Genomic DNA, 27,571 nt, shown 5'->3' with positions numbered 1-27,571 from the left:
ACTGAGTTACAAATGATTTTTAACAAAATGTTTACCTAAAGAACCTAGTAGCTGGTTTTACGTGCTCTGGTGCAAGTCTGATTTCAATTAACTTAAGAATACTACACGGAAAAAGTACTATTTGCAAGCACTGTGAAAAGCCAACTATTAAAAGTATGATAAAACACTCCACATGTGGTCTAAATCTATAGAAATTGGGTTACCCGCGGAGGCACTCCAGCAAGCAAAAACTGTATTTGAAAGCAATCCTGTCTGCTTGTTTTATCAACATGAATCCATATCTGCATTTTTAAACTCATGAAGAACTTGTGAAGCTTTGCACTGTTCCTCGGCCAGTATGTCATTGAGTTTAAAAACATCTCCAAGAGTCCATACACGCACTCAGCATCTCTCTGAACTTCATTCCAAACCTGAGTTCCTCAAAAGTGCAATGCGACTAAAATAAAATATTGAAGAGAGACCAAATTTTCTCAGCCTAACAGCCAACCTCCGTTTAAACAATTTTCATTACCTCTAAGTGGTAGTTTTCCAGCAGCCCGGGACAGTTTATACCTACACGGCTTATCAGCAGTACTTCACTTGAAAAGGCATAAGTGACACTTGGAATGACAAAAATCCAATGCACCAACACACTTTGCCTTAAGCCTCCTGCCACAAGGATTACATACACTTCTTAAAAAGCCATTTGCAATAGGGAGATTAAAGTAGTTGAATTTGCTTGCAAAAATCTATTTGCATTTGAGCTACTGAACCAAATTCAGGAAGGGTACAGTCCTCAGGAACATTCCACTTCTACCATGACGTCCTAAGGGAGAAGTTATCAATAGGAACATTTTCATTAGAAAAAGGCTTTTTCATTAGGAAGGGAGGTATTCTGGTGTAGTGAGCAATAAGAGAATCCATACTGCAGGAGAGAACAGTGAATATCTCGTACAGCTTGTACAAAACTAGCCACGACAGTGAGAATCCCATGATTCTTTTTTTTTTATTTATTAATGTTTTTTATTACCTTCCTTTTCCCATTATTATTGAATAGCCCTTTTTTTTTTTTTCTGTCAACGGAAGAATGGTACAAAGTCTTCCACCTATTTCCTTGAACTTATGCAAGGTGTCTCAATTTCTGCTGAAAAGATGGAAATAATAGTTTCAGGAGAACCATATATTTCAACAAAAGGCAGGTAAAGCTGACAACCATATCAGCTTCCTCCTATAGGACCTCATCAATAAAGAAATTGGGTCAAGATAGGATGACAATGATACCTATACTTCGTGCAGTGCAACAGAGCTGTTTTATCATAAATCAGGATAATTTAAATCAGGGTAAAGCAGGACTTAACAAATCTGAGCGTTCAGGTTCACAGCAACCAAACCTCTTAAGCACTCGTTTTTAGGTGTGTGTATTACAGTGGGTCAATTCAAGCAGGGTTTTAAAAATATTTTTTATGTCTCTGGGCCATATGATTTTGCATTTTGGAACATCGAGCCCAATAATTATGTGAGGAATAATCCAACTGATATCAGGGCCAGAGTGAACATAAAGGAAAAGAGGAGCCCTGAGAGGTTCACAAGGGACAGCAGGAGTAGGATAAAACATTACTGGACTTAACACCAGATCAATTGCATCGGTTCATTAGGAGGTAAAAATATCGCAGCTCAAGTCAGTCTGGACTGTGCCTACCAAGCTGTACCTTGTTTCTACTGAGGTTTCACACGTGGAAGAAATGTAGCAGAAATGCTACAGTCTTAAAACAGTTTCTGTGGCAGGTACCGGCAGGTTGTACAGGGGGAGGGGGTTTGCCTTAGTAAGAATTGATTCAAACTGGTCTAAACTTGTCAAGTTTTCACGAAGCCTAGAATCCACTGGTACTTTTAGCCTCTTCTCTATGTACCACCTTAGACAACAAGGAAGCCTATGCAAACTCTCCTGCAGATTTTAACTAGGGGACCCAAAGCCTCTCGCCTTTGAAGTCGATAACAAAACTGCAACTGTGTTCAAATTTAAACCATGCTGCAGGCTCTGTTTCTAAGGCAGCTAATCACCTCTGTCAACTCACATCGAATTTTTAGGCACTTGAAATCTTTCTTCTCCTGGCAAGAGGAAGAGTAAGTGAAGGAACAAGAAAAGACATGTCGGTGAATACATTGTGGAAAGGAGAGACGGCTTGGAGAGAGAGACTCACGTTTGCAGGTCTGCCTGTCATCCCTGTAGTATCCTGGGGAACAGACTGGCACACAGGTGCTGGTGTGGGAGAGAACCAGGCTGGTGTTGCAGGAAGAGCAGGAAAGAGGACCCTTGCCGGTGCAGGTTTTACATGAGGGGTGACACCCTGCGGGGACAGCAAAAGCAAGTGTTTCTGTTCAAGGGAAAGTAGATCTTCGAGCAAGTTTCTCAAGGTTCAGTGGAAGCGCTCTCAGAGACTGAGCATGATGACATTGAGCACCAAAAGTTTCCACTAAGTCTAAGCCCAGTGCACAGGAGCAGAAGCACAGCCAACCCAGCTTGTGACAGATGGATTAAATGGGTTTATTTGTGCTCTGTGTGACATGCACACTAGCTCTCTTCCCTCTTCTCCTTTCTCTCTGTTTTTACCCATTCCTCTTCTCTTCAACCTTCCCTTCTCCTTTAGAACAACCCTACAGGATCTGGCCAAGACCTGTCTATCAGAAAAGAGTAAAAAAAGGGCAAGAGTGTATCAGTACCTCCCTCTCATGCTTTCTCTCAACTAGTTTCAGGTCAGATCCTCCTAAGCATGATATGCTTTGCCTATTTAGGAACCATCTAGTGCTTTTCTGACAGCTCCACACTTCCCGGAAGAATTACATCCACTACTTCGGCCGGAGTTGTGCAGCTGCTAACTATTGGAAAAAGCAACACAGAGAGAACAGTGAATCTCTGTGTGCCCTCTCTTCATTTCACTCATTACTTTGTAGGTCTCTGTCATATTTCTCCCCTCCTAAGGTCTCCTGGTTTTCAGGTTGAAGCGCTGTGGTCGACTCAGTTGTTCGCTGTACGGAAGCCCTTCATCCCCCACGTTCAGTCCTGCTGCCCTTCCCTTCTCGGATAAGCAGAACTGCTCAGAGCACGCGGCTCCTTTAGACAAGGGCAGGCAGAACAAACTCTTCTTCCTCTTTCCTTTTGTACTCGGACCTAACATTTGACTTACCTTTTCAATGCTGCTGAACACTGGGATGCCATTTTCACGGGGTGATTGACCATGACTTCGAGATCACGGCAAGGATGCCAACGTTCTGTGTGTGAGGTTAGAAGCGGGAATCCCCGTGTGCATCATTACATCTGCCTATACCAAACTTAACACCTCTTGCTTTACTGCCCAGACACTCAGTCGTACAACATCCTTCTGCAATTCTTCATCGCCAGCAATTCCATCGACTGCCTCGAGTAAGGAAGCACATTACTATCTTTTTCTTTCCCTGCATTTTTGAAAAGATATTTTTATGCCACCTCTCTTGTCTTCTTTCCCTCTTTACTTTCCATCCCTTTGTCTCCCACGTCTTGCTCTTCTTAGTCTGACTGAAGAGATTTAAAATACCACAGTGGATGAGGCAAATGTATCCTATTAATTTCTCCAAAGGGGGTACATACTCACAAAATTATTTGTCTGTTTTATTTCTTGATAGGCCTTTACCTAAAGATTGATGCCATCACTACACCTATCAGGCCAAATTAATCATGAGTGAAAGTGTGCAAAGAAATCAGAGAAGCGACTGCATTACGCTGTGCTGGAGATCTTCAAAGCCAGCACAAAACGTAATGCGAGCTTTGACACAGTTTGAATAATGCAAAACTTCTTTTAAATGAAACTTTTATACCAAAGGAAAGAAATGTTATCCCTAGGCTTAAATTTCCAGGAAGGCAAAATATCTCTTTCAGGGGTCTTTCCAATTAAATGACACAGAGTGTATTTCATGCATGACTGAGATTTCATTTGTCAAAAACAGGTAAATAAACACACCGCTCCTGGAGTGCTGGAGAGAAGCTCTGAAACATGAACCGTCAGTTGTCAGACTGGATTAGGAAATGCCACTTCCTGCAAAAGGAGCATCTACATCTTGATTCTAATATGTGTAATTTCTGTCTTGCTTTCTTTCTCTTAAAATAAACTGCACTACCCTTTGCTCAGTGGGGTTAAAACACTGGGCTTTAACGTGTCTCTATTGGCCACGTAAGAAGAAATGCAACCTATTCTTTTAAAAGTCAGAGAAATATAAAGCAGCTCAGACATTGATCACAGTATGAAACCACATCAACAACAAAACCTGGAGGAGATCCAGGGAAAGGTGAAGGTACAGAAGGCTAGAGGATAAAATGTGCTATCAGTGCAGCTTCACCCATGCAGCTGGAACACTGCATCTCTCATGCCAGCCTAAAATGCTGAATGAAATTGGCTTTTTTGTTTTAGAAGCTGCTACGAAGGATCACCTTTCAGACCATTACTGTAGCAAGACACGTCTCCATGAGAGACCTTAGCTAGGATGATGTTCCATCTCAGGTTGCAAACTTCCTGAGAACTTGCTACCAGCTGGAGTTCTGCCTTCTGTGAGCAGAAGTTGCACAGCCCTTTAAAGCAAATAGCTGGAAAGTATTTTCAAGTGTTAGTATCCCAGCGCTGTACTGGTACCACACAGATGGAAGACTTGGTGATGGGCACACACGAAAAGCCTCTGTTTGAAGGTATCCTTTCTTGTCCTTTAACAGCCCAGCTCTTTCCAGGAGTGATCTGAGGGCAGCTACCCTACACAGAACATAGTGTACCGTCATCCTATTCTCTGTGCCACCGCCTTTGAGAGATGGGATTTACCAGAGAGAAAGAGAAAAGCTCACCTTCACCTCCTCCTCTCAAGTATACTGCTGTCTGGTACTCATTACACTTATTGATTGTATTGTCACAGCGGTTTAGGTCCCAGTAGCCTCAGCATGTGCTCAGGACAATTCAGCACTGTCTGCCTCAAAGAACTCACAGGTTACAGGGAGCAAGGAGAAAGTGCTCTGAGCCACCTGGCAGAGTTATTAGCCAGAAATTATACCTCTAGCTCCCAGTGCAGTGTCCTGCCAGCTAGACAAAGCTTCTTCACTAAATAGGAACCATTTCACCGAACATCTCGCAAGGATCCAGGCGGTCCCTTGCAGCTCCTTGAGGCATTTGTAGGGACTACTCACTTTTGCAGGCACCATTCTCCGCATAGTATCCCATCGGACAGTCAGGAATGCAGTGATCCCCCAGGAGCAAGTGACGGGCGTTCTGGCACTTCAGACAGATGCTGCCGGTGTCCCGCAGGTTGGCCACACACTGACGGCACAAAGGGTGGCAGTCTAAAGGAAGCAGGGAACAAGGGACACTGTGATCACAGAGGGACCAACCAGAACTGCCAATGGGAAACACATTGCTGAGAACTTAAGGAAGATATTAGGGACGTAAACTTTCAGAGCCCCTTTGTGCTATCTGGGGCACAAGGGCTGGGATCAGGTGCTACGCACTGCACTTCCAGATGCCTGTAAGAGAGATGACCAGAAATTACTGCATTCAAGGTGCATTCCTTTCCTGTTGCCCTCAACCCCATCTTGAGCTCTTCCTGACCATCACAACGTTTTCACTTTTCCTCCGCAACCACATTCTCCGCATCCCTCCTGCCCCATTCAAGCATCCTCTTTCCCATCCTTAAGTGAGCTTGGGAAAACTTTGTACGACGCCAGTTCAAAGCTCTTCGCTTTCCCCAAACCTTTCTCTGATTTTAGGTGCTTTTGCCTACAGGTTTATCTTTAACAAACTACACTGGCAGCTGTAGGCATTCACCTCCCTCTGCTCCCACTGTTGAAAAATAAAGAGCACAACCTGTTCTCCCATAGTTCTTACTGTTCAGATTTTCCCACACAAACGAGACATCCATACCCTGAAAAGGCCACTGCAGACCTCAAAGCCAAGCCAAGAGAGGCATTTAGAGTTGCAGGAGAGTGCCTCCAAATCTTTTCCTTTTTTCCCCAGCAGCATACAAGCTTGTGTCTCCTGACCTCTGCCTGAACTTAGGTGCTTCAAAAGCTTTTACAACAAGCCTTTTGTATGCACAACAGTACAGTGTAAGGCAACCTGGAAGCCAAATTAATCCTCATTATGGTAATTCAGAAAATTATAAAGGAAATGACGACTGTCTTGAAAGAAATGTAATAATGAGGCTTGATGTGAGTACCTGGCCTCTTGTCAGATCTCTACTGAAGGTTCAACTTTCTGTCTTTTGTCTCTCGTGACAGCATTACTACAGATTGTCAGGCAATCTAATTTTACAAGCTGAAGACAGGCTCACATTGGAGTCCGCAGGAATTCTGCATCCATACCTGCAAGAACGTAATAGTGACTGGAGTCTATCCCTAGTCTGACTTCTGTGCATTACACATAGATGATTATTACCAAACACTGGTGGAAAAGTACAGATGCAGCTCAGAACTGACTGCAATTCTGACTGCGTGCAGGGACTCAAGGTCCTTAAAGCAGCTGCCTCCTCCACCTCCTGACTTTACAGGGTATACAATCTATCTAGTTTCTGCCTCACACTCTCAACCTTGCAGATGGGAAATTAACAGCCAGAGGGGAGGTAAAGGCATGCGAGAAGAAACATTATGCTTAGATTTTCAATCCCTCACTGTCAGGACAGTGGTAAGAAAAGCAAAGCTGCACATGGGGTCATGCTTCCAAACTCAGTGACAAAACTCAAACCTTCTTAGAAAGGTTACAGCTTAACGGGGTTATTGTACTGCAGCTTCTGACTGCACAGGAGGAGAACTCAATACCCAAGGCATCACTCCATAAATCTTCACAGCCAAAGATCCCAACCCTGCACTGACATCAGAGTGGAAAGACCTGCCATCTATCTGTAGCCTCACTGAAGGATCACCGTAGACAGCAAGGACTAAGATATCATCCAAAAGACCCTGAGCACCGTATGGAATTTGTATGCATAAGGCTGGAGGTGGGGTGAAGAGTTTTATGCACTTATATTCAATAAAATTAACACAAATCCAATTAGTTTCTCATGCTTCCACATTTACCTGGTAGTATGTCTACTCCCCTTACTGTTAAAATAATACTCCTCCCGTTTATTCTCTTGCCGGAGCCACTGGTCTCTAATAAACAGCTTTGGCTACATATAATAAGTAACCAAACTCACTGTGTACGGCCAATAAATTCCATAAACAGAGCATAAAAAGGAGACAGAGAAAACTTAGGGTGTTCAAATAGCCAATATCTGCTGTAAATAACTAGACTCTCCCAAACTAACATTTAAAAAGCTAAGTATCTAAAAAACTAGGTGCTCTTGCAGTAGTTTTCTCTTTATAGCCTCTATGTTTGCTCCTGTGTATTGAAAGAGTTCTTTTTCTCAGCTACTGTTTTAGGATAAATCAGCCCCATCGCTCTCTTGTTCCTTTGCAAGCCTGGTGATCAAAGAGCACACAACACCAAATAAAAAAACAGAACTGACGCTCATGGTGAATTTGAGGGACATTGGGGAACTAGTGAGAGAGTAAAGGAAGAACTGAAGTGCTTTGTTTTGGGAAAGATTATTTAAATTTTTCACAGCAGGCTCCCTTTGAAGCGAGGACTAAAAGAAGTGGAGCGTTTGCTTTATGCTTCTCTAAAATACTGCACAGCCGTATTTGTTTCCTCCTTCTGCTTTCTCCCTGTCAATCCTCACTCCAGCTCAGCCAGCAGGCAAGTTACTGCCTGCGGGCTTTGGGTTTTTGGAGGCTTCACATCCTGTGTTTGTTGCAGGTCAGTACAACACATAACTTAGACTTCTTCCAGTATCCAAACTGGATTATTCAGGGCGGCATGTCACCACCTTGTTCGTAGTGCCACCAGTGCCTCCCTACTCATCTTTTTGAGACTACTGACTTGCCTCCCACTGTCCAAACAAAGCTTTTTCCTCCTACCCTTTCAGCTGGCTCTAATTTCCTCCTTGACAATTCACCTCTATGCAAAAAAAACCCCGAAACCCTCACCTTACCTATCACTGATCTTCCTATAAAGCAACTTTCATTGTAAAGTATAACATAATTGCTTACACAGATTTCCATTTCCAGAGTTACTTTACTTCCACACCCTCTTTAGCTTTCTCTTAGCAAGCAGAGAAAACAAAGAAAATAGTGCCCTTCCTCTATGGAAAGTATCTATTATACACTGTTCCCTTGCCTGTCAAGACAGAGAAGGCTGTTTGGGGAGACAAAATTATCTCTAAAGTGCTTGTGAATGCTCATAAAGGAAACCAGAGGCATTTCTACCCCTCAGTTCCACCATTTGCTAAGCAATCAACCACTTGTATTGTTTAAATACACCTCCTCACTTAAAGGTTCCTTAGAAAAAAATTTCCTGATGCACGTTTTGTACTATACTCTAAGGTAAAGTATGAGGTTTACAACAGAGCGCTCCTTTAAATCAGTACTTACAGCACCATGCAACTTACAGGCATGTCAGCACACAAATATTCTCTAGCACCTTAAAAGTAAATCCAGAAAGAAAATCCGTATGGTTGATTCAGAAGGATGCCTAGCACTGACCAGGATTTTTTGATTGATCTGGTTGTTGGAAGAGGTTTTTTGCCTTTCCTTTAAAAGACCTGAAAGGCAATTTGTCACACAAACAAGCAAGGTGAACTTCTGGCAAAGTGCAACCACGTTTGTGCGGACCTGCCTGCATCTTCTCTGCAAAGGGTGGGAGCTTCTCGGGGCAGCGTAAGGTGGGAAATCCAGGGGGATGGTGCCTGGCACCAACGAGCCCAGACCAAAGTAGAGAAATGATCTTCCATTTTCCTCCTCTGGCAGCTCAGCTGTTAATGTCCGCAGGAGGTTGCACGCCAGTGACTAAGTGGAGCTAAGCCGCCAATTTCCCTCTTGCTCTGCTCAGCGAAACTCCAGCTCTGTGTGATGATATCAATGTCTCTCTAAGAGTACGGCAACAGCTCATTAATTTTACAAGGAGCTGAATGTATTTCTTGTTGTCAGAGTGTCCCTTCTGGATTTTTAAGAGCGAGGCAGAAAGGCTTGTTAGAGGCATCCTCCTGAGCGAGCTCGTCGGGTTTATCTTTGAACATTTTCACAACGGCACAACTTTCACAGAAAGCAAGGGCCAGAGCAGCTGAACACGGGGATTGGGAGTTCCCCTTCAAGGAAGATGCAGCTGGAAGTTTAGACAGGACCTCGGGGGATACTGTATCAGCGAGTGTTTTGAGTTTCATTTCACGCCAGCTGCCCTCGCTACTAATTCTGGTAGGATGTCCTTCGCATCCTTTGACACCTTAGCTGAGCACCCAGTAGAGCTCAGACTGCCAACTCCTTGCTTCGGCCACTGAACAGTCCCTCTGCATTTTTCTAATCGCCCTGCCACCAGGAAGGAAAAGTCAGGAAAAGATCAATGAGGAAGCCTCAAGATCAACGAGGAAACCTCAAGGCAGGCATATGATTTATCCAAATCAGAAAAGGGCAGGGTTTTATGAGCAGGACAACGGTTTTAGTGACGGTGCTATTTTTTTAGATTGGCGATTGCAACGTTGAAGTTGTCTTGGATAAGAGGGAGAGGGAAAACAAAGAGTGTTTTCAAACTGGGAAAACAAAAACCACAAAAGTGCTGAGACTCAACAGGCGATTGCTAAAGCCACAAACACATTCCTGTACATACACTTTAGCTATAAAATAAAATTAATCAATTGAGTACTCTCAAAGAAGACTGGCACAGATTCAGCGTGCCCAAACCAGACCTTAGAAACTCATTAATCTTTTGAAACTTGAGGCCATTTTGTCTTTCTTCTGCTTACATTTGAAATGCTTATTTGATAAACTGCTGAAAACAAGATCTTTTTTTCTATTAACAAGGCAAATGTTTCAATCTTCATTCAGGTAACATGTACAAAACCAACATTAATTCACAGGCAATGGTTTCAAGTGACAGCTGGTTTTCTCCATTCTGTATGAAAGATCTTTCCCTGCAGGTCCATAAAGTATGACAGGCGGCTATAATGCACAGCAGTCCCCATAAGCTGTAAGACAGTTCTGCCTGGAGGGTCGGGAATTAGAGATAAATGTGAAGATAATTGGAAAAAAATATTGCTTTGGGAAGCAAAGGAAAAAGCTTTGTTAGATTCTGATGAAAATCATACATTATGCAAGTGTCAGGGATTTTAATGGTCTCTTTTATGGGACAGCTGCTCTTTAACTGGTAATTAATAACTGCAAGGGCAAATTTAGCATTTCAATCAGTGCTGAACGAGAAGAACGAGTGAAATTTAACAACCTGGATGTGGAGCTCTTTATCTCTAGCAGAACTGGCAACAAGCATCCCTTGCTTAAACATCAGACATAAATTTGGCACAGGCTGCAGATCCCAGACCAAAGCACAACTTTTTTTTTTTAAAGGCAACAAGTAACCTTGTTCCTCCACCAGAATGTTCAAAACTTCAGATAGACAAAGAAACATCGATGCATCTATGTGCAAGACCACCTGAATGTTAAGGTTTCCTATGCTATAAGGACTATCTGTAGTGGCTTCTGGAAGGCAGGACTGGCACAAGGGAGTCATGCAGCAAAACTAAGGTCAGAGCTGGGAGGAGGAAAGGAGTCTCCTTACGCTCTTACTATATTGCACCTGGAAAGCCTTCTCTCCTGTTTTGGGGGCACAGATCCAAACACTACTGACACTCAACGATGCCAGGCGTTGTGAACCAAGCCTTGAAAACATGTTTCTCCTTTGAGAAGACAAGTCTCCAAACAGTGGACCATGTTCGTGACCTACAGGGCTTCGAAATGAAGCTTGTTCGTTTGCAAGGGAAGGATGCATCACCAGACTGCAATCGCTTTGGAGCCCAGAAAGTCAGAGAAGGTTCTTCGCCGATGATTCATCACTGTCAGTGTAGCGCGTCTGGAGGTCAAACCTTGCCCTCCACATTGCCTGAGTGAGCCCATTGTTTCCAATTTCTGCTCCTCATTATTGCTGGGCACTGTGATGTCCACCTAATCACCCGGGATTTGGAGAGCATACTTACTGCTCCATGACACCTCGCCAAACTTAACAGTTAACAGCAGTCTAAAAGGGATAATTAAAGCACATAGCATGCAGCAAGCAGCACAGTAAACCCTCCTCAGAAAGAATCCTGGTTTATAATAAATGTTACTAAGTTTTTCCAAAGAAATTTACAGCTGGAAAACCACATTTCCACAGGCCTTTTTTCATAGGAAGCATAAAGCAAAGTAATGGGAAAATAAGGTGGAAGAAATAAAGTGCATACAGCTATGATGTGACAGGACATTGATAAGTATTGTTGGAGCCCCAGAAATTTTACAGGGTAGAGACAGCTCTTTACACTGAAATGCTGAATTATTTCCACATTGTAATTACTTGACTGTATGAAACATCTTGATTCCTCAAACTGATTTCTTGTATACCTAAGGAGCTGTACAATACTTATAGGACATTTTCCTACTCCTCAGATACTTTGTTTCCCGTCTCTCTGTCTCTGCAGATATAAAAATAACTGTTATTTAAAAGGAAGATGAAAAAATGGTTCATAAAATTAGTCTGTGGGGAGCAAAGAAACAAGTCTTTGATTAAAAAAAATCCAACACACATATGTAAACAAAAAGAACTCTCTGTGAAGGCAAATCATCTATATTAAATTTAGAACAATGGCATCTCAATGGATACGTTTATTACATCTAATGTATCCTCTTCTTAGGATCCCTTATCTTATTTAGAACTATTCAGCCTACATTAAGCCTCACACATCGCATCTTTTTTTGATAAAGAAAAAAAATGACTTGATAAAGCTCAGAGACTGTGGGAGCAGTTCCCAGGATATGCTTATGCACGGATGATGGATTAAAAGTGTGATGGATTAAAAGTGATTTTTCTTTTTAAACAGATAAATATAATCAGTGGCTTCTGATGATAGGCTTAAGTGCAGGCACCGAGCACCCACAAAGTACAACCCCTATATAGAAATCCTGTTACCTCCCCAAAATGCACACAGTAATGCTAGCTGTGCCAATTTTTCTTTAGGACCCCATAAACTGCTTCTCTGAATCACAGGTGATCCTTAACTCACTTGACTGAAGCTGTGTGCAGGACCTAAGCAGCTTTCCTGGCTCTGGGTCCCCCAAGCTTGGCTCTACGGTGACAGGTAAAGCTCAGACTGGAGTGAGACACAGATAAGCGCTTGGCCTGGCAAAGGCAAGCACATTGCCACTCAAAAGAGTGGAACTGCAGCCCACTGTATTGTTAAGAGTATGCTCATTATGATGTTAATAAGTATATGAATGCTCTGATGGTTCCCAGACATACTGGTCCATACGTACGATCTCAAGACTTCACACCGAAAGGTGCAGCAGTAAGCCTCGCAAAGGACAGCCTTGTCTCCCTCTCACTACCACCTGCCTTACACAATTTGCAATTGACTTCACGCAGCTCTAGTGAAGATATGTATAGCAGCAGTGGCAAGTGGCTTCGCGATACGCTGCGGTCACTGGAGAGTTTCCTCATGGTTATTTTCATCTGTGTGACACTCTGCTCATAACAGGCATTTTGATTTCTTCATGGTGTGTGCTCAAGTACCCGGTTAATGCCACAGAAAGATCATCACACTGCATGACCCACGCCATCTCCTCTTACTTACCCACACAATATCCCACCAGGTTGAGATACTGCTCTTCCTTGCAGCTAGTCCTGCACTTCCCACTAGCTAGAGTCGCATGGGGATGGCAGGTTAAGCACTCCAAATCAGAAGGGCCACGGCATGTCTTGCAGGATGGATGACAGGCTAGAGAAGAAAATCAACACTTGTTGTTATGCTCTTGCTATAATCCACCTTACACTTTCCCCTCCCCAGAAATCCAGCCCCTATAATAATCATTTACTCCCATAAAACATAGACATAAAATGATCTAATAGCACCGGTGACTGCAGAGTTGTGGTTTAGAAGGCTCTTACATTGTCATTTTGAATAAAAAAGATGAGAAATGAGTTGTCAATTTAAAAATTATTTGCTCTCTGCATTAATCAAGGTATAGATCTATATAAAATATAAAGAGATTGGCCCTTTGATTCCTCCCTCCAGCACATGTTTGTGCACATAAGAGGGTGGGATGCACAGGGGAGATAAACTAAACATCTTGGGATTGTATGAACTCATAGTGGCATGAGTTTGATATTAACAAGTGGAAAATCCAGGAATGATTTCTGCACAAAGCCCTCCCAAACTGAAACCTATAAGACCTGAATGCCGTGCCAGCTCATTAGCTATTCTGTCTGCTAAAAGCTCAACAAAAAGATTGCAGAGAAAGTGGTTAAGATTGCTCAAAAATATTTCACCCAGGCTGCTTTTGTATCCTTCTACCTTTAAAGACAGATGCCTCATTTCCAGGATTTCCACGCTACACATCTGAGGGAGACAGGAATACTGCGGCTAATGATCTATAAAAAACCCTTAAAAACTACTTTTAAAGCTCTTCTATGAATAAAAGCACACAGCTTCAAAAATCTCCCACCTCCGGACTCCCCCAGGCTACATACAATTGCTCGCTCCCCACATGGAAGCCCAGCATTTCGCAGCTGCCACAGCACAAGGCTCCAGTGTTTTAAGACCTAACACGTCCCGTCCCACCACCTCTCAGCAATCATGAATTCAGTGTTCAAAAGGAAGAATCCCTTTTCGAGACACACCTACATTAATTGAGCTTCGCTGTTTCAAAAACAGCAGGAGATCTAAGCTGGCAGCATACAGAAAGATGCCACTTTCCTGACACTGAAATTTTGTTTCTAAGACATTTACATAAGCCTGAAACTGCATAATGCAGCGTTCAGCAGTTACCTCAGCTCTAAGGTGACAGCGCACAACCTCAAAAGTGATGAATCTTTACAACGGCCTGCCAAATAAATGTATTTATAGAGTTGTTCCTTGGGTGAATAAATTGAATAAATAGAGCAATGGACTTCAGGAGAGGTTTTTCTCTCTAAACTTGAGGCCTCCCGGGGAAGCGACCAGTAAATTTCTCCTACTGCCAGAACAGATATATGGACACCTGACCCAGTGAATCTATTATAAAACTGCAGAAAACTTTCAGATGACCTTGAAGGGACTAATCAGGTTTCAAACGCCCGCGTTTCCTCACCCACTGTACTTAGCAGCTTGTAATGAACGGCATACCCCAAAGGCCACCGTTTTCTGCAAGTGGCAAACAGGATTTAATCGTTGCAGTCACTTAGAAGGTCAGGAGTCACAGTCATCTGCTTAGATGAGATCAAACAAGCTGAATGAAGGCCACTTGCTGACTGGTGGGCAAGGCTGAGACACAAATAAAAAACACTGTCCCCACTACTGATCAGGGATGTTCACAAGTGTAATGGCTTTGCTCCTGTATCTGCAGAATTCCTTCCTTCTAAACCCAGCCCTACAGCTAGAAGCAGATTAAAAATAAAGCTAATTCAATGGACAATATGCTTATCTAGCCTAATAAAAGCAGATCATTTTTCAGTGTGGTCCAGTAAAGACCTCTTTTGCCACAGCGCGCTGGCTAAGAACATCATCCAAGCCTACTGAAATGAAACGCAAAATATCTTCAGGGAAACGGTCCAGAGAAGCAAAACTGATTATAATTTACAATTCAATGTGTACGCCTCTCTCCCATTAGGAGGAGATTCCATTTCCTGAAATTGGACTATCCTATTCTCCCCTGAAAATACTTAAATAGCCTCCTATAAATCTGACAGCATCTCTAATTATATTGAGAAATGCATTACAAAACGGGTATGCAATGAAATTCAGCAGTATGAGCTGCAGGTGCCTGCACTATGCACTCACGGTAGCAGTGATCTTCGTGGCTGAACAGCCCCTCTGGGCATTCGGAGAGGCACCTGCCTTCAAGCAGGACGTGGGAAGACAGACAAGCCGTACAGTTCTGAGAAGTGTTCCCCACGCAGCCTGCGCAGGAGGAGTGGCACCCTGCAAGGAAGGGAAAAAACAAGAAGACAGACCACGCCAAATTAGTTTTAGCTTATCTGACTTGTTACTGCCCTAGAGTCCACCTGGATTGGGATAAAGCTCCTCAATGACAACAGGAAAGTATTTCCTTTACAGGATTCTCTGCTTGTGAAAGGTCGAAAGAGCAGGCTGTATAGCACATTTCTTGAAGATAAGGAGCAGCCACAGACAGCTGCATATTTAATCTTCTTTTGCACCCACACAATTCATTACTGAAACAGAAAACTAAGAGGCACAATGCCATGTAATACTATTCTCCTCCCTATAAGAGCTTTGGGCTTCTGCAGTCTTACCAGATTGTGAAATCATCTTTCACTATCACCCTACAGTTACTCCGGGAAGGATTTTTTATCCAGCATCACTGCATGGTTATCATCAGCCATTCTGGAGCAGTAAAAGTAAATATACATAGAGGTGGGCTGCCCACCTGACTTTACAGCTAGTGAAGTGAACGCTCATTAGAAGGATCATTCAGCAAGAAGGAAAAGAGTGCAGTCAAAAAGTCAGACTTCACCTTTACTGGTATTGACCCTAAACCAAGCCATCTTAAACTAAGTAATCTGATTAAATAAATATATAAACTCATCAGTTAAAAACCTAGTACTTATCAGAGCAGTGACTCGAGGCCACAGATTCCGCTGTGAGAGTCATGGTTGAGCACAAAGAGAGACTTCCTGCCCTCTAGGGAGATGTCCTGGTTTGAGGTGAAACAGAACCAATTCTGTTCAGCAACTTCGCTCTTAGCTGGGCCTCTTCTAACTACTGGAATTAACTGCATATTTTGCAGACAATGTTCACTCTTGCAGAGTTTATAGCTGATGCCCGGGCATGGTATGCAGAGAGGCTCTTGCTTATACTTATTGCCATAACCCCCAAGGCCAACCAACTTTGTTACTTCCCACGTTGGAGGGTCGGAAGCGGAAAAGCATAGTGGGGTCCCACCTGCAGGGAGGAGTGGACAGGACAGGTGACCCAAAACTGACCAACAGGGTATTCCATCCCATCTGCCTCATGCTCAGTATAAAAGCTGAGGGATCAAAGGGTCACGGGCTCTTCCTTCAATGGCCGACGTCTGAGGAGGACTCTGTTCGTCTGCCTGTGATCCCGATCCTGAATGCAGATCCGGAATCCAGTTCCCGTCCATCACTGAGCCCAGCCTGGGACTGCCCCAGTGCCAGCCGGTGACGTGATTGCCATCTTGGGAGCTTGATACGGTTTTGTATATATTTCATTATTTCTTTTTATTTTATTATTAATATTTCATTAAAGTAGTTTAGTTCCTTCTAAACTCATAAGTCTCTTTTTCCTCCTCTGTCTCTCTCTTTGAAGAGGTGTAGAGGGGAGCATCTGTCGGTCCCATCTGGGGTCCCTCGGGTCCCCAGTGGTGGATTTAGCCTAAACCACGACAGGAGACAAGAGGGACACAGGGCTGGAGAGAAGAAATGAAATCAAATGATTTCTACAAGTACACTTAGCTGTCTGCCAGAGAGTCAGGGAGAGAAGTCAGGGATCCTCATCACAAATGCAGTGTGTCCAGGACTATCTTTGGCTCAAGGGACTCACATCATATCAGAGAGAAATTTCTTACAGTTTCATCAAGGAAATCTCAAGCATTAGAAAAATATAGAGATGTTTCTGCGGTTTGGTGAGAAATTCACAACCACACAGGTAAAACCTTCAAAACCAACATTTTAGCCTAAGTATGAATGGGCTTCCGTTCTGCACAGATAACGTAGGCATGGTACACATCTGTTGTGGGTTCACTTTTTTCCAAAAGGTGCATCTACAAACTTTGTGTGAGTATTTTACAGGGGTAGCTCAAAGCTTGACATCTTGAATCCTCACACCCTTCTGCAATAAATCAAATCACTATTCTAATGCCACTACTAATAGGGCAGAGCTAATAACATGTGGGGCTGTGCCGGCATTCTTGCCCAGTGACATAATTCAGCACTGTCACCGAACTCTGCTCGGGCCTGTTTGTACAGGTCTGTTCACCCATCTGAGGCAGTGGTATATGGATTTCTTCACTCAGTTTCTATACCATAACCTGGACTCAAGCCGAGAAAACCCATTACCTGCCAAGGAATGGCCACTGCGTGGATTGGAGGCTCTACACTACTGCCTTCAGGAACCAATCCAAAGCACTAGATACCTTCTGGTCTGTGCAGGTCACAGTTAACGACAGAAACATTCCACCAAAAGAAATGCCACTTCTTCCTTTTTTAAGATCCCCTAAGGCCAAAAAATGAGTTGGACAGATTCTTTCCATCAAGTTGAGATGAAGAGATAAAATCAAAATAAATGGATTTTCAATTACATTCACTTGTAAAAAAAGTTTTTTTCAACAGGAAGAAAGAGCCACCAGTAGCACTGTTGCTACTGTTATTACTATTACTTTCCTTAAGTGCTGTAGAGTCACTGTTTCTACGACTGGTCTTTCCACACAGGGAAATCACTGCCATTTCCGAAAGCATCATTTCCTCTTAGGCTTAGGGTGGGCTGTGTTGGCACAAGACGTTCCGTCTAATCTCTCAGCCTGCTTCTGTCTGCGTTATTTGCCAGATATTGCAAGAGGTTTGTTGTACAGACATCCATTCACACCAGCTGCCACAAGCTCTGTATAGCCAGACAGACTGGGTTGCTAATCCACTCAGTAAACATACTTCACTGAAGTCCACAACAGTTTTCTCTCAAAGTGGTACAAAACCACACATATCCCAAACGTACACCACGTTAGTCTCTTTTCCAAACTCTAGTCTTCATGGAAATGCTTCCCACTTGGTATTTCAGGAGCAGTGATGGCACGTGCGCTGCAGGGCATCTATCAGAAGAGCCTCCTCAAAAGAAAAGACTGCTGTGGGATGTCTTGACCTGCTCCAAAGGCTAATAAGGAGACAGCTCAGTCTTTTCTGAAAAGGATTTAAGGATTGATCCTCCTTCAAAATAAGTCAGTGGTAAAAATCACATTCTCAACTTCAATGAAAAGAAAGCTAGGCTAAGCTCTGCAGACTTAAACACAGTCATTTTTAAAAAAAGTACCTGAATTCTTTAGTTACAAATTATACGTATATTTTCCCTCAAAAGTACTAGTATACGCCATTCTGAAAGTTACTGAGTTTAAACATTCATGACTGTCACAAGGCAAACACAGGAGCTCAAAGCACATAAGAATCAAACATCGTACAAGACCACCCTGAATACCTAAAAATCCATTCCGGCCCTATGCTGAAGGCTTTGAAGAGCTGTTCCCATCCTCTACTCACGTTTGCAGACTCCTGTGCTATCCACGTAAAACCGGGCTTGGCAGTGAGAGAGGCAAAGGCCACGTACAGCTCCTTCCACGGGCTGGTGAGGCTGCAGTACGTCCTCTGGTGTCCGGCACTGCAGGCAATGAGTGGCCTCCGGGCCGACACAAGTGCGGCAGGATGGGTGGCAACCTGTGCACAGAGGTCGAGAGAGAAGTCAGAGCCACGGCTCTGGGGACAGCTGTCTCAAAGAGACGGACAAGGCCCAAGAACCCAGCAAAACTGGGCATCTGGACGTGAACGTGAGACAGAAAGGGGAGAACACAACTGGTTTGGGTCCCTCTAGTTCATCTCTCTTTCCAGTTTTGTATCGCTGTAGACAGTCTGATGCTCAAAGAGCTAGCAAAGAGCATACACTTTGCAGCAACTCACAAGCTAAGAAATATGTTCCATAAACAGATGGGGTGCTGTATTTTCTATAATGGAACAGAGATTTTGGAAAAATACTTTGACATCTTTCCCTCCCACCCCCAAATAACAGCTCTTTTCCTGATGAACAAATAACGTTGGGGAAAAACTGCGGTACTATGCCACAGGCAGTCAATTTTCCTTTAATTTCTGGAACCGCAACGGTGAACACAATCCCATGAGAAGAGATAGCAAGAAATGACAGTCTGAAGCGCTCATGGGAAGCACAAATTCATCTTCCAAATTTTCAGGTTTACCATTGCTGCGAAAATGACCTCAGAGTTAGCAAATCTACTAGGTGTGTAGAATTTCATCCACGTCTTAAGAAAAGCTTGGAAGCAATGCACATTTATTTCAACAGCATAGAGAAAAAAAAAAATATGTCCCCAAGATCACTAAACGGCGTGAAAGAAGAAAGTGTTTGAGAAAATTTGCTTTTTTTCAAAGTAGAAAACAATCAGGAGGCAAACACAGGAATTACTCATTGACCAGTTCAGCACAGGATAAAGGACCGGCATCGTAGCTGTGTACTCTGACCGCAGCCCGACAAAAGCCAATACAGATACACTGCTTTACAGCAGTTGGAAAACTTATCTAAGTACGCAGCTTACCCTTGCAGACGTTGTGATCCTGGTAAAAACCCTCTCCACAGCCCTGCAGGCACTGGCCCCGGTGCAATGCCAGAGGAAAGGAGCAGGAGGTGCAGTGAGTGGCCAGAGGTCCCTCACACGTGGAGCATGAATCATGACAAGCTGATAAAGAAACAGAGCACACAGAACTGAAATATTGCTTCTTTTCTCCTTGAGAGTGGTATTGCTGACTACGGCCTCCTTTAGCCAACAATGAAAACCCCCAGCTGGCATGATACTCAGCTCTGTGAACTAATGAGAGCGGAAGCGCACATGTACTGATAAGTACTAACAGTAATAACCCTCACTCAGACACTGTTTTGAATATATATCTCAGCATGTCTTAATATGCTTTGCAAGGCAAAGAGGTGATTTAAAACAATCTATCACAAGTGAACCAAAGAAAACAAGAGGTCGAACTCCCTGTCCCCACTCGCACTTCATAGAATCAGAGAATGATAGAACACCAGGTTGGAAGGGACCTCAAGGATCATCTGGTCCAACCTTTCTTGCCAAAAGCACAGTCTAGACAAGATGGCCCAGCACCCTGTCCAGCCGAATCTTAAAAGTGTCCAATGTTGGGAAATCCGCCACTTCCCTGCGGAGATTATTCCAATGGCTGATTGTTCTCATTGGGAAAAATTTTCCTCTTGTGTGCAACTGGAATCTCCCCAGGAGTAACTTGTACACATTGCCCTTCACCTTTTCTGTGTGACTCCTTGTAAAAGGGAGTCTCCATCTTCTTTGTAGCCACCCTTTAAATATTGGGACATGGTAACAAGGTCTCCCCTAAGCCTTTTCTTCTCAAGGCTGAACAAACCCAGTTCTCTCAGACTTTCCTCATACGGCAGGCTTCCCAGTCCTTTGATCGTCTTGGTGGCCCTTCTGTACTCTTAACATTCCCTCCCGCCAGGTAAACAACTGGGGAAAAGACAACAATATGTGGAGGGTGTCTTGAGAGCCTTAGAAAAGGTCATGCAAATATGCCTCTTACCTCTGCATCTTCCATTGACACCTGGGAAATAGCCGCCCGGGCACTCTGAAATGCACTTCCCATCATGTAACAACTTCTCTGAAGCACAGGTCAAACACCTGGGTTGGTCTGAATAGCATGTTTCACAGAACTGGTCACAAGCTGCCAAAAAGGACAGCTCATTAATGAAATGCACTCAATAAGCAAAGAACAACAGAGCCATTGACCTGGCCACATAGATAAAAAAAATAATAAACCAAACCGTGCCTTGTCCTTTCTTTGCCAGAAAGGCATCTTTAAACATTCCTCTCCAGCACAAGTAACCTTTCACACTTCCCTGGAACAAGTAGTGACATTCACGGAGGTAGACGTGTGAGTGCAGACAGGTATTTACTGACCTGTATCCCGTAAGTACAAATACCAGAAATGGGTCTACACCAGCACTCCTTCCACTGCTGACGCAACCTCCTCCAGCTAATGTAGTATGTTTTCCCTGTTCACCAACAGTCTGTGAACAGGGAGCACCATTCTGCACAATTTCACGTATGAAAGCCATCTCATAAATCTTTACATACCTTTGTACAACAAGAATCAGCTATCAGACTGTTCAGGAAGTAAGAGACGAGGGAAAAGTTCATAAAAAAAAAATTGTAATCCGCACCCTTTTCTTCAAGTCAAAGTTTTAAGTGTGAAAATGCATCTAAAATCAAGCATGATTAACTTTTCTTACCAATTCCTGTGGTCTATATTCTCCCAGGCAGCCAGTTCTGAAGTTGACTGACCTGTTGCCTAAGAGCACTATGAAACTCCGGCCTCCCTAAGTCAGTAGCACTGCTGCTGCTGTATACGCAGGAGGGCCAAGCACTTCACTTAACCAATTTTTCTTTCTTTTCAAACAGAAAGTGTCCCTTTAAGACAGCTTACAGCTCTCCAGTTGGGTATCAAAATGCATGGTTTTGGTAGAAGATCAAAGGCCTGAATATTGGAGGTTGTGAGGAACAGCTATGCAGTTTTGAGAAATCACTGGCAATAAAAATCAAAATTACGGCCAAGCTGCATCTAAGTTAAATTTCCTTTTGAACTTAAAGGATTTTCGGCTACAGATGTAAGATTTCAAGCCTGCACACTTCAAAACACAGGTGAGTAACAATTACTGGCATAGACATCAACCGAACTGAAGGGGAATGGGGTCAAAGTGAAATTCATCCAGATGTGGCCAGAATAGCGACAATTTTGTCAACACGCTCCAGGGTTTAAGCCTCCTCTAGCTAGCTGTGGCTCAGACAGACCTGCATGAAGACAGACAATGCCTGTGTCATTTCTCCTGGCTATGCTGGACAGTCCTTCAAAGCAGCTGGAGGTGGCTGCCAGCAGAAACCCAGACTTGACCTGAATGGTTGTGGCAAATCTTAGATTCCTTATTTGATATTTTTTTCCCCTTCATAATCTGTTCGACTCAGGTCTTTTAATTCCCTCCAGCCATCTTCTCCCCTTTTCTCAGCAAACCTTCCCAGCTCCCAAGTCTCATCTGTTGTGCGGGTATTAGTTACTGTGATGCTGAATTATAATCAAATGTACAGAAACCTGCTGGCAAAGGCCATTTTTATTTCCGCAGACAAATGGATTTGTCAAGCCCTCAGAAACAACTCAGTTAGGCTTTCAAGCTGTTCAGCGAGGGAAAAAACCTTAAACCTTTCAGCATCTGATTAGCTTAAATGAATTAATAATCTTGCAAACAAACAGCAGCTTTCCCCATCCGATATTTACGCACAAGGTGCATCTGGCAGCTTAGACATGAATAAAATCACAGCTGCTGCACGGCTAAATGAAATATTGATTCTTTTTTTGCAGAGCATTTCTCAAACTTTTTGCAATTGGAGAAAAAAACCCAGGTATTTACCGCTGCAGATTCCATCCTTTGTATAAAATCCCTGTCCACAGCTGGCCACGCAGAGCCCTGCTTTCAGCACGCGTGATGTGTCTTTGCAGGACAAGCAATTGTTCTCAGCAGCACCCCAGCAGGAGGAACAGGACTCGTGACAAGCTGCAGGAAAAGAAAGGTGCAGGATTAACAAACATTCAACTTCCAATCATCTCTTTAAAATGAAGAGTTTGCAGTAATTCACTTTTTTTTTTTTTTTTCAGTTTTGTTCCTTAAATTCACAGGCATTCAGAAAAGGAGAAGAAAATAAAAAACCACTGCTCTTGTTATGTTCGTATTTTTCATCCAAGCCATCTCAGGGGTACAATTTACAGCTTCGTTTTGTAGTTGCAATACGACATGCAGTATACATTAGAGCAGTTTCCGTAGCTGTAATCAGACTAGTAGGAGAGTTGGTAATGCTGTTAAATCCTGTTCATCCTGGTGCTAGGGGCTGTACAAACACAAAGGGAAACGGGAAGAGATCCCATCACACGTTACTTAAAAACCAGACCCGCAATGAGGTCCTTGCAGTGACTACTGACATTAACCCAGCCTCATCTACAAACACAGAATTAGGCTGCAGGGCTGCAATCAACATCCTGCAAAATTAAAAACAAGACAGCCTGCTTCTAGAAACAACTCCTTCTGCCCTTCCAGCACTCTGAACTGGTGCAGAAGGAACTGACTTCTGGCTGTGGGGTGATCTGGTCGAGCAGGTCAGAAATCCTCACGTGCTCAGACTGAGTAATTCCTGGGGAAAGGTGGGAAGTGGGTCCCAGGTCCAGTACAGCAGGTGCTGTGTGTCATTTCCTTGTCATTGCCAGCAAAAGGGACGGGCATTCCTTCCCCGAGTTAAGATACCAGCTACTTTGCTCTGTGGGTGAGCCACGTATCATGGCTGGGACACAGTAATGTTTCAGATATTCCTGAAGTATATCACATTCCTGCAATGCTGGCAGTATAAATGCCTTCTCCGTGGCATCTGGGAACAGGAACACATAGGCAAAACAGAGCGATCCTCGAGCATGATGACATCTTAAAATTAAACTAAGAACTGTATGGGGCTGAATTTGGCCTCTCAAAATAGCTGTTGAATGAGCCACCTTATTTGAAACTGTACAAGTTCAGCTGAGAGGGAAATTCAGCCCACAGTAGTTACCGTTTATGGAATCTGTGATGTAGACTCATGTTAAATCCTGTGCTACCAGTGCTTGCAGGAACTGTGCAAATTACAGTACTTTTAGCTATCAGATTTTTTTTCTCGATTACACCCAGATATGTTCCAAAGATGTTCTCTAAAATTATTATTTCACAATAAGGCAGGTACATGCTTGTGCTCCCAGACCACAGCAGCTGGGAGAAAACAGAACTTTTTGACATTTGCCCTGTATCCGCAAACACGTCTGAAGTTGCAGCCACCCAAGAAAAACTCATCTGTGAGTGCTCTCAGTGTAACGCAGGAACCAGCAGACACAGCAGCAGCTCATCCACATAGCTAAGAGCACATTTACATACGGAACAGTGACAAAAGAAAACACTTCCTGCCAAAATAAATCCCCGAAGTGAGAGAGAATTCATCCTCTCCCCAGTAATAGGCGAGAGTGGAAGTGTTCGCAATCCAGACAGACGTGAGTTCACAGCAAACCAGTCATCACCACGGCTCCCATCTCACTCCTGTTCTGCATGGTTTCTATGCTCCTTCTGTCTGCTTGAGGCCATAGCTGCTCTTGGGTTTGTTAATTAATGAGATAGAGAAACTATGTTTGTGCTTATATATGAGTCACACTGCACAGCATAAGATAAACATCCCATCTTGGTGGATCTCACCGCTCCTCAAGGCAGGGAATTGTTATCATCTCCATCTCATACGCAGGGAACTGAAACTCAGAGATGTGATGTGACATGCCTGGGGTTAGAACAGGGAGTGTTTATGGGGCCAAAACCCGGGATGTTTGAGTTCATGGCCAGCACATGGTCCTTTAACATTCTGGATGTTCCTTCTCCACACTTCCACCTTTGTTTATTTTCCCTTTTCTCATCTTCTTCTATTGCCTTATAACTAGCTGTTTGTTTTTCCCCTTCTCACCTTCCTGCATCTTCCCCCTCCTTTATTCCTCATCTCTCCTGAATGCTGTGGCTCTTCTAGTTCACTCCTATGTGAGGAGTGTCTCATAAGGACGCTGGGCATCCTGTACCCGAAAGGATCTTCCCCCCGACTCCTACAGCAAGTGCCGCCACCACTATCAAGTGCATCTAGTTGTGGCTGAATCACAGCACAAGGAATACCAAACATCCCATCCCGAGGTAAAGATTGTGCACACTTTTCTGCTCCAGTCTATAATTTCCCCTGCTGATAAAAAGCTGCATCTCATTGCAGCTTGGATGATTCTCAGGGCACGTCTACGCTCGAAAGCTAACTGCAGAGTATGAGTTCATCCTGTAAATTCCTAAGTACTGAAATGTCCTCACTTCACCTTCCAGACGTGAGTGTTTTGCTCCTCTCTGAACTCGCTCTAACTTTCAATATCTTTCGGAAAAAGCGGGCACCAGAACTCAGATCCTCTAATTACAGACTTCCCACTGCACAGCTTGACCCCCTCGCTGTTAACCTGCCTCAATATGTTGACACATCTGAACATACCAAGTTATTTGCAAAGTTCTCAAGTCCTCTCCGGAGATGCTGCTCTTTTCCAAGAGATGATTTTCTCTCCTGGCAGCCTGGCCTCCAGACTCTCGTTTTTAAACAGGCTGCCTTGCATACAGGTGTATTAAAAATGCACTTTTGATGAAAGCCAGGTCAGCTGGGCAAATGTGCTTTGGCTCCCACCGTGCACCATTTGCTGCCTGCACTAGACCAAGTGCTCCCGAGCACATCCTCACCTCAGTCTCTTCTCTCAAGCAGCTGCCTCAATCTGTCCCTCTGTGTAGGTCAAAACAATGTCTTCACCTCCCACCAGTGCCACACATTTTGCCGGATGTAAATCTACCATAAACAATAGACAGACTGGAAAGGTCTCAGGCTCTTCTCTGGAGGTGGTGCCCAGCAGTATTGCCTCTCTGCCATCGTCTGCACGGGGCCATTCTGCTGGGCTTTTGTCACCACCACGGCTGTCCTTGCCCACAGCTATTTGCAGTGCAAACAACCCTCCCTCCCAGCTCGCCTTCCCTTCTGGCTCTGGCTCTCTTAAGCCTGTCTATGGACACATGGCCATAGGGCTAATAGAGCAGAAGTCAGGGCAGCCCAGTCTGCTCCACCATTCTCCCATGCCAAAAGAAAACTCACAAATGTTACTTTAAACACAGCCACCAAGAAAGGGAGTGAGACAAGAAGGAAGGGTGTTTTAGACAAGATGGGCTAAGAGCACTCCCAGTGCTGTACTTCTAGTGGGGAAACCTGTAATGTCTAGACTCAAGCCTGGTAACGATACAAACCAGCACAGTCTGCAGGCTGGAAGAGTTTAAGATCTTCACTCCCTCTCTCCAGTTCTCAGTAGGCTCTCACCGGCCCTTGGCAAAGAACCTGCAAATGAACTCCTGGGTATCACAGCAGCTTTCAAGTCTTCTAGTGAAGCAGCTGTTGTGATAAAATTGCATGTCTTTCTAGATGGGGGATGACTCCTGTGGTATCTCAGCTATGGGAATGCTACAGTGAGAGACGTAAAGATGATGTACAAGCTCCTAGAGGTCATCAGACCTTCTGAGAAGCTGAGGTGAATTTGGCAAACTGCTATGAAACAGATCCTCTGGACCCCAAGGTACTAGAGAGCGGGCCCAAATGGCTTCTCTGAGACAGAAAGGGACAGAAAGGGAGAGGATTTAAGTGGCAGAGTTTGGAAGAAAGGAAGGAAAGGAGAAAAAATGCAACCTGATTTTTAGCAGGACAGCCATATTTAGCATGTGGAAGCAGTGCAAATGACTCAAAGTACAGGACTGGTAACAACGGGTGGGCCAACAAAAAACCCCAAATGCTTGCAGCAAGGGACTCAGCTCTGATGCGCTGCTCCCATCACTACTTCTGCTCTGCAAGCCCTCCCCGGGAACAGGCTGCACGGACTCCTCCGACACAGCTGTTTCTGTATGCGAGGTGGCAAGCGCCTCCAGGAGTTATCAGCTGCCAGTCTCCAGATGACAAACACGCACAGCCTGATTCATGCTCCTACAGATACAATTCTTCAGTTCTCCTGCTTGCAGCGACAGGCACCAGGAAATTTATTTTCACGTCTTGAGGACATTTTTGTCACAAGTCCAGTGGTTACTAAATCCCGGCCAATATCTCCACTCTGTTTGCCATCAGATGGTACAACTGCAGCTGGAGTTGTAAGCAGCGGACCCCCAACCTGTCAGACTTGGGTTCACGCAGTTGGAACAGCGGCCCCAACCCATTCCTGCCCTGTGTTTTTACACACTCACGCACACCCTGCCTGCAGAAGCTTTGGCTCTTTCCACGCTGGATAACTGCCAGACTCAGCAGCTGCTCCTTGCCCAAACAGCCAAGTCACCAACTCCACTGAAAAAGCAGGGGAAAAAAATGGAAGCATTCAATGAGCCACTGTCAGCTAAAACATCTTTGCCTACAGCAACTAAGCGGCTGTGTGAAAATAAATCAACAGAAGTGACTGCATCGCCGGGAAACTGTTTTCACCCTTCCTGGCTATTTTCAGTTCAGATTTGTAGGGGCCGTTTTGCATTGCCTCCTCCCTTCAGTGCGGATACTGGACTTAAATGCAAGACCCTGCAGCTTAACCAGACACTGCTGCTGAAGGGAAGATGTTCAAAAGAGTATAGTTGACCTTCCAGTTGCAATAGGGTGTGCAATTACTCCGCCTCAGCTGACACGATGGTATTCATTAAGCTGCAGTAACATGTCTTTCCAGGAAATCAATGTTAAACAGACGAAACTTCCAGGGTCTCCCTTCTTGGTTAAAGTAAAAGCACCCCAGTGGCTCCTGAGCCAATGGGTCTTTTTCTCTGCTGTTACTCAGGAGCTGCAGGGGTGTAATGTAGGAGTCACAAAGAAGTGACACAAGCCCAGGCTTTTAGAAGACGAGAGGTCCTGTAAAGTGATGTTTCTGTTCTTTCATGATTGACCGGAAGCCACAGAATCAATTAAAGATCCACTCACCAAACTGTCTCTCATCTGCATCAGTGCAGGTATAACATTCCCAGGTTTGACGCCAGCAGGAGGGCTAACGCAAACGGCATCCCAGCAAGAACGCAGTAAGAAGTCACTGCTTGGTTTTGGGAAAGCACAGATGGGGTCGAACTGCTCTGTGCCGCACAGTACCGTTACCCACCT

At 44.1% G+C, this 27,571-nt stretch overlaps 1 protein-coding gene across 1 annotated transcript in view; it reads right to left on the bottom strand.

Annotated features, from left to right (window-relative positions):
* Positions 1-27,571, bottom strand: part of FRAS1 (Fraser extracellular matrix complex subunit 1) — a gene marked incomplete at both ends in the record, with an annotated part of 162,350 nt that overhangs the window by 55,294 nt on the left and 79,485 nt on the right. Inside the window, 8 exons of the mRNA XM_082482436.1 lie at positions 2,181-2,327; positions 5,180-5,332; positions 12,670-12,813; positions 14,854-14,994; positions 18,300-18,473; positions 19,361-19,501; positions 20,373-20,513; positions 22,252-22,395. Coding sequence (XP_082338562.1) covers positions 2,181-2,327; positions 5,180-5,332; positions 12,670-12,813; positions 14,854-14,994; positions 18,300-18,473; positions 19,361-19,501; positions 20,373-20,513; positions 22,252-22,395 — 1,185 coding nt within the window. The remainder of the gene's footprint in view (positions 1-2,180; positions 2,328-5,179; positions 5,333-12,669; positions 12,814-14,853; positions 14,995-18,299; positions 18,474-19,360; positions 19,502-20,372; positions 20,514-22,251; positions 22,396-27,571) is intronic.

Source organism: Vanellus vanellus (assembly GCF_965231255.1).
Source record: "Vanellus vanellus genome assembly, chromosome: 4".
NCBI classification, from domain to species: Eukaryota; Metazoa; Chordata; class Aves; order Charadriiformes; family Charadriidae; genus Vanellus; species Vanellus vanellus.
Note: the sequence above shows the minus strand (reverse complement) of the source record. Positions and strands in the feature narration are given on the sequence as shown.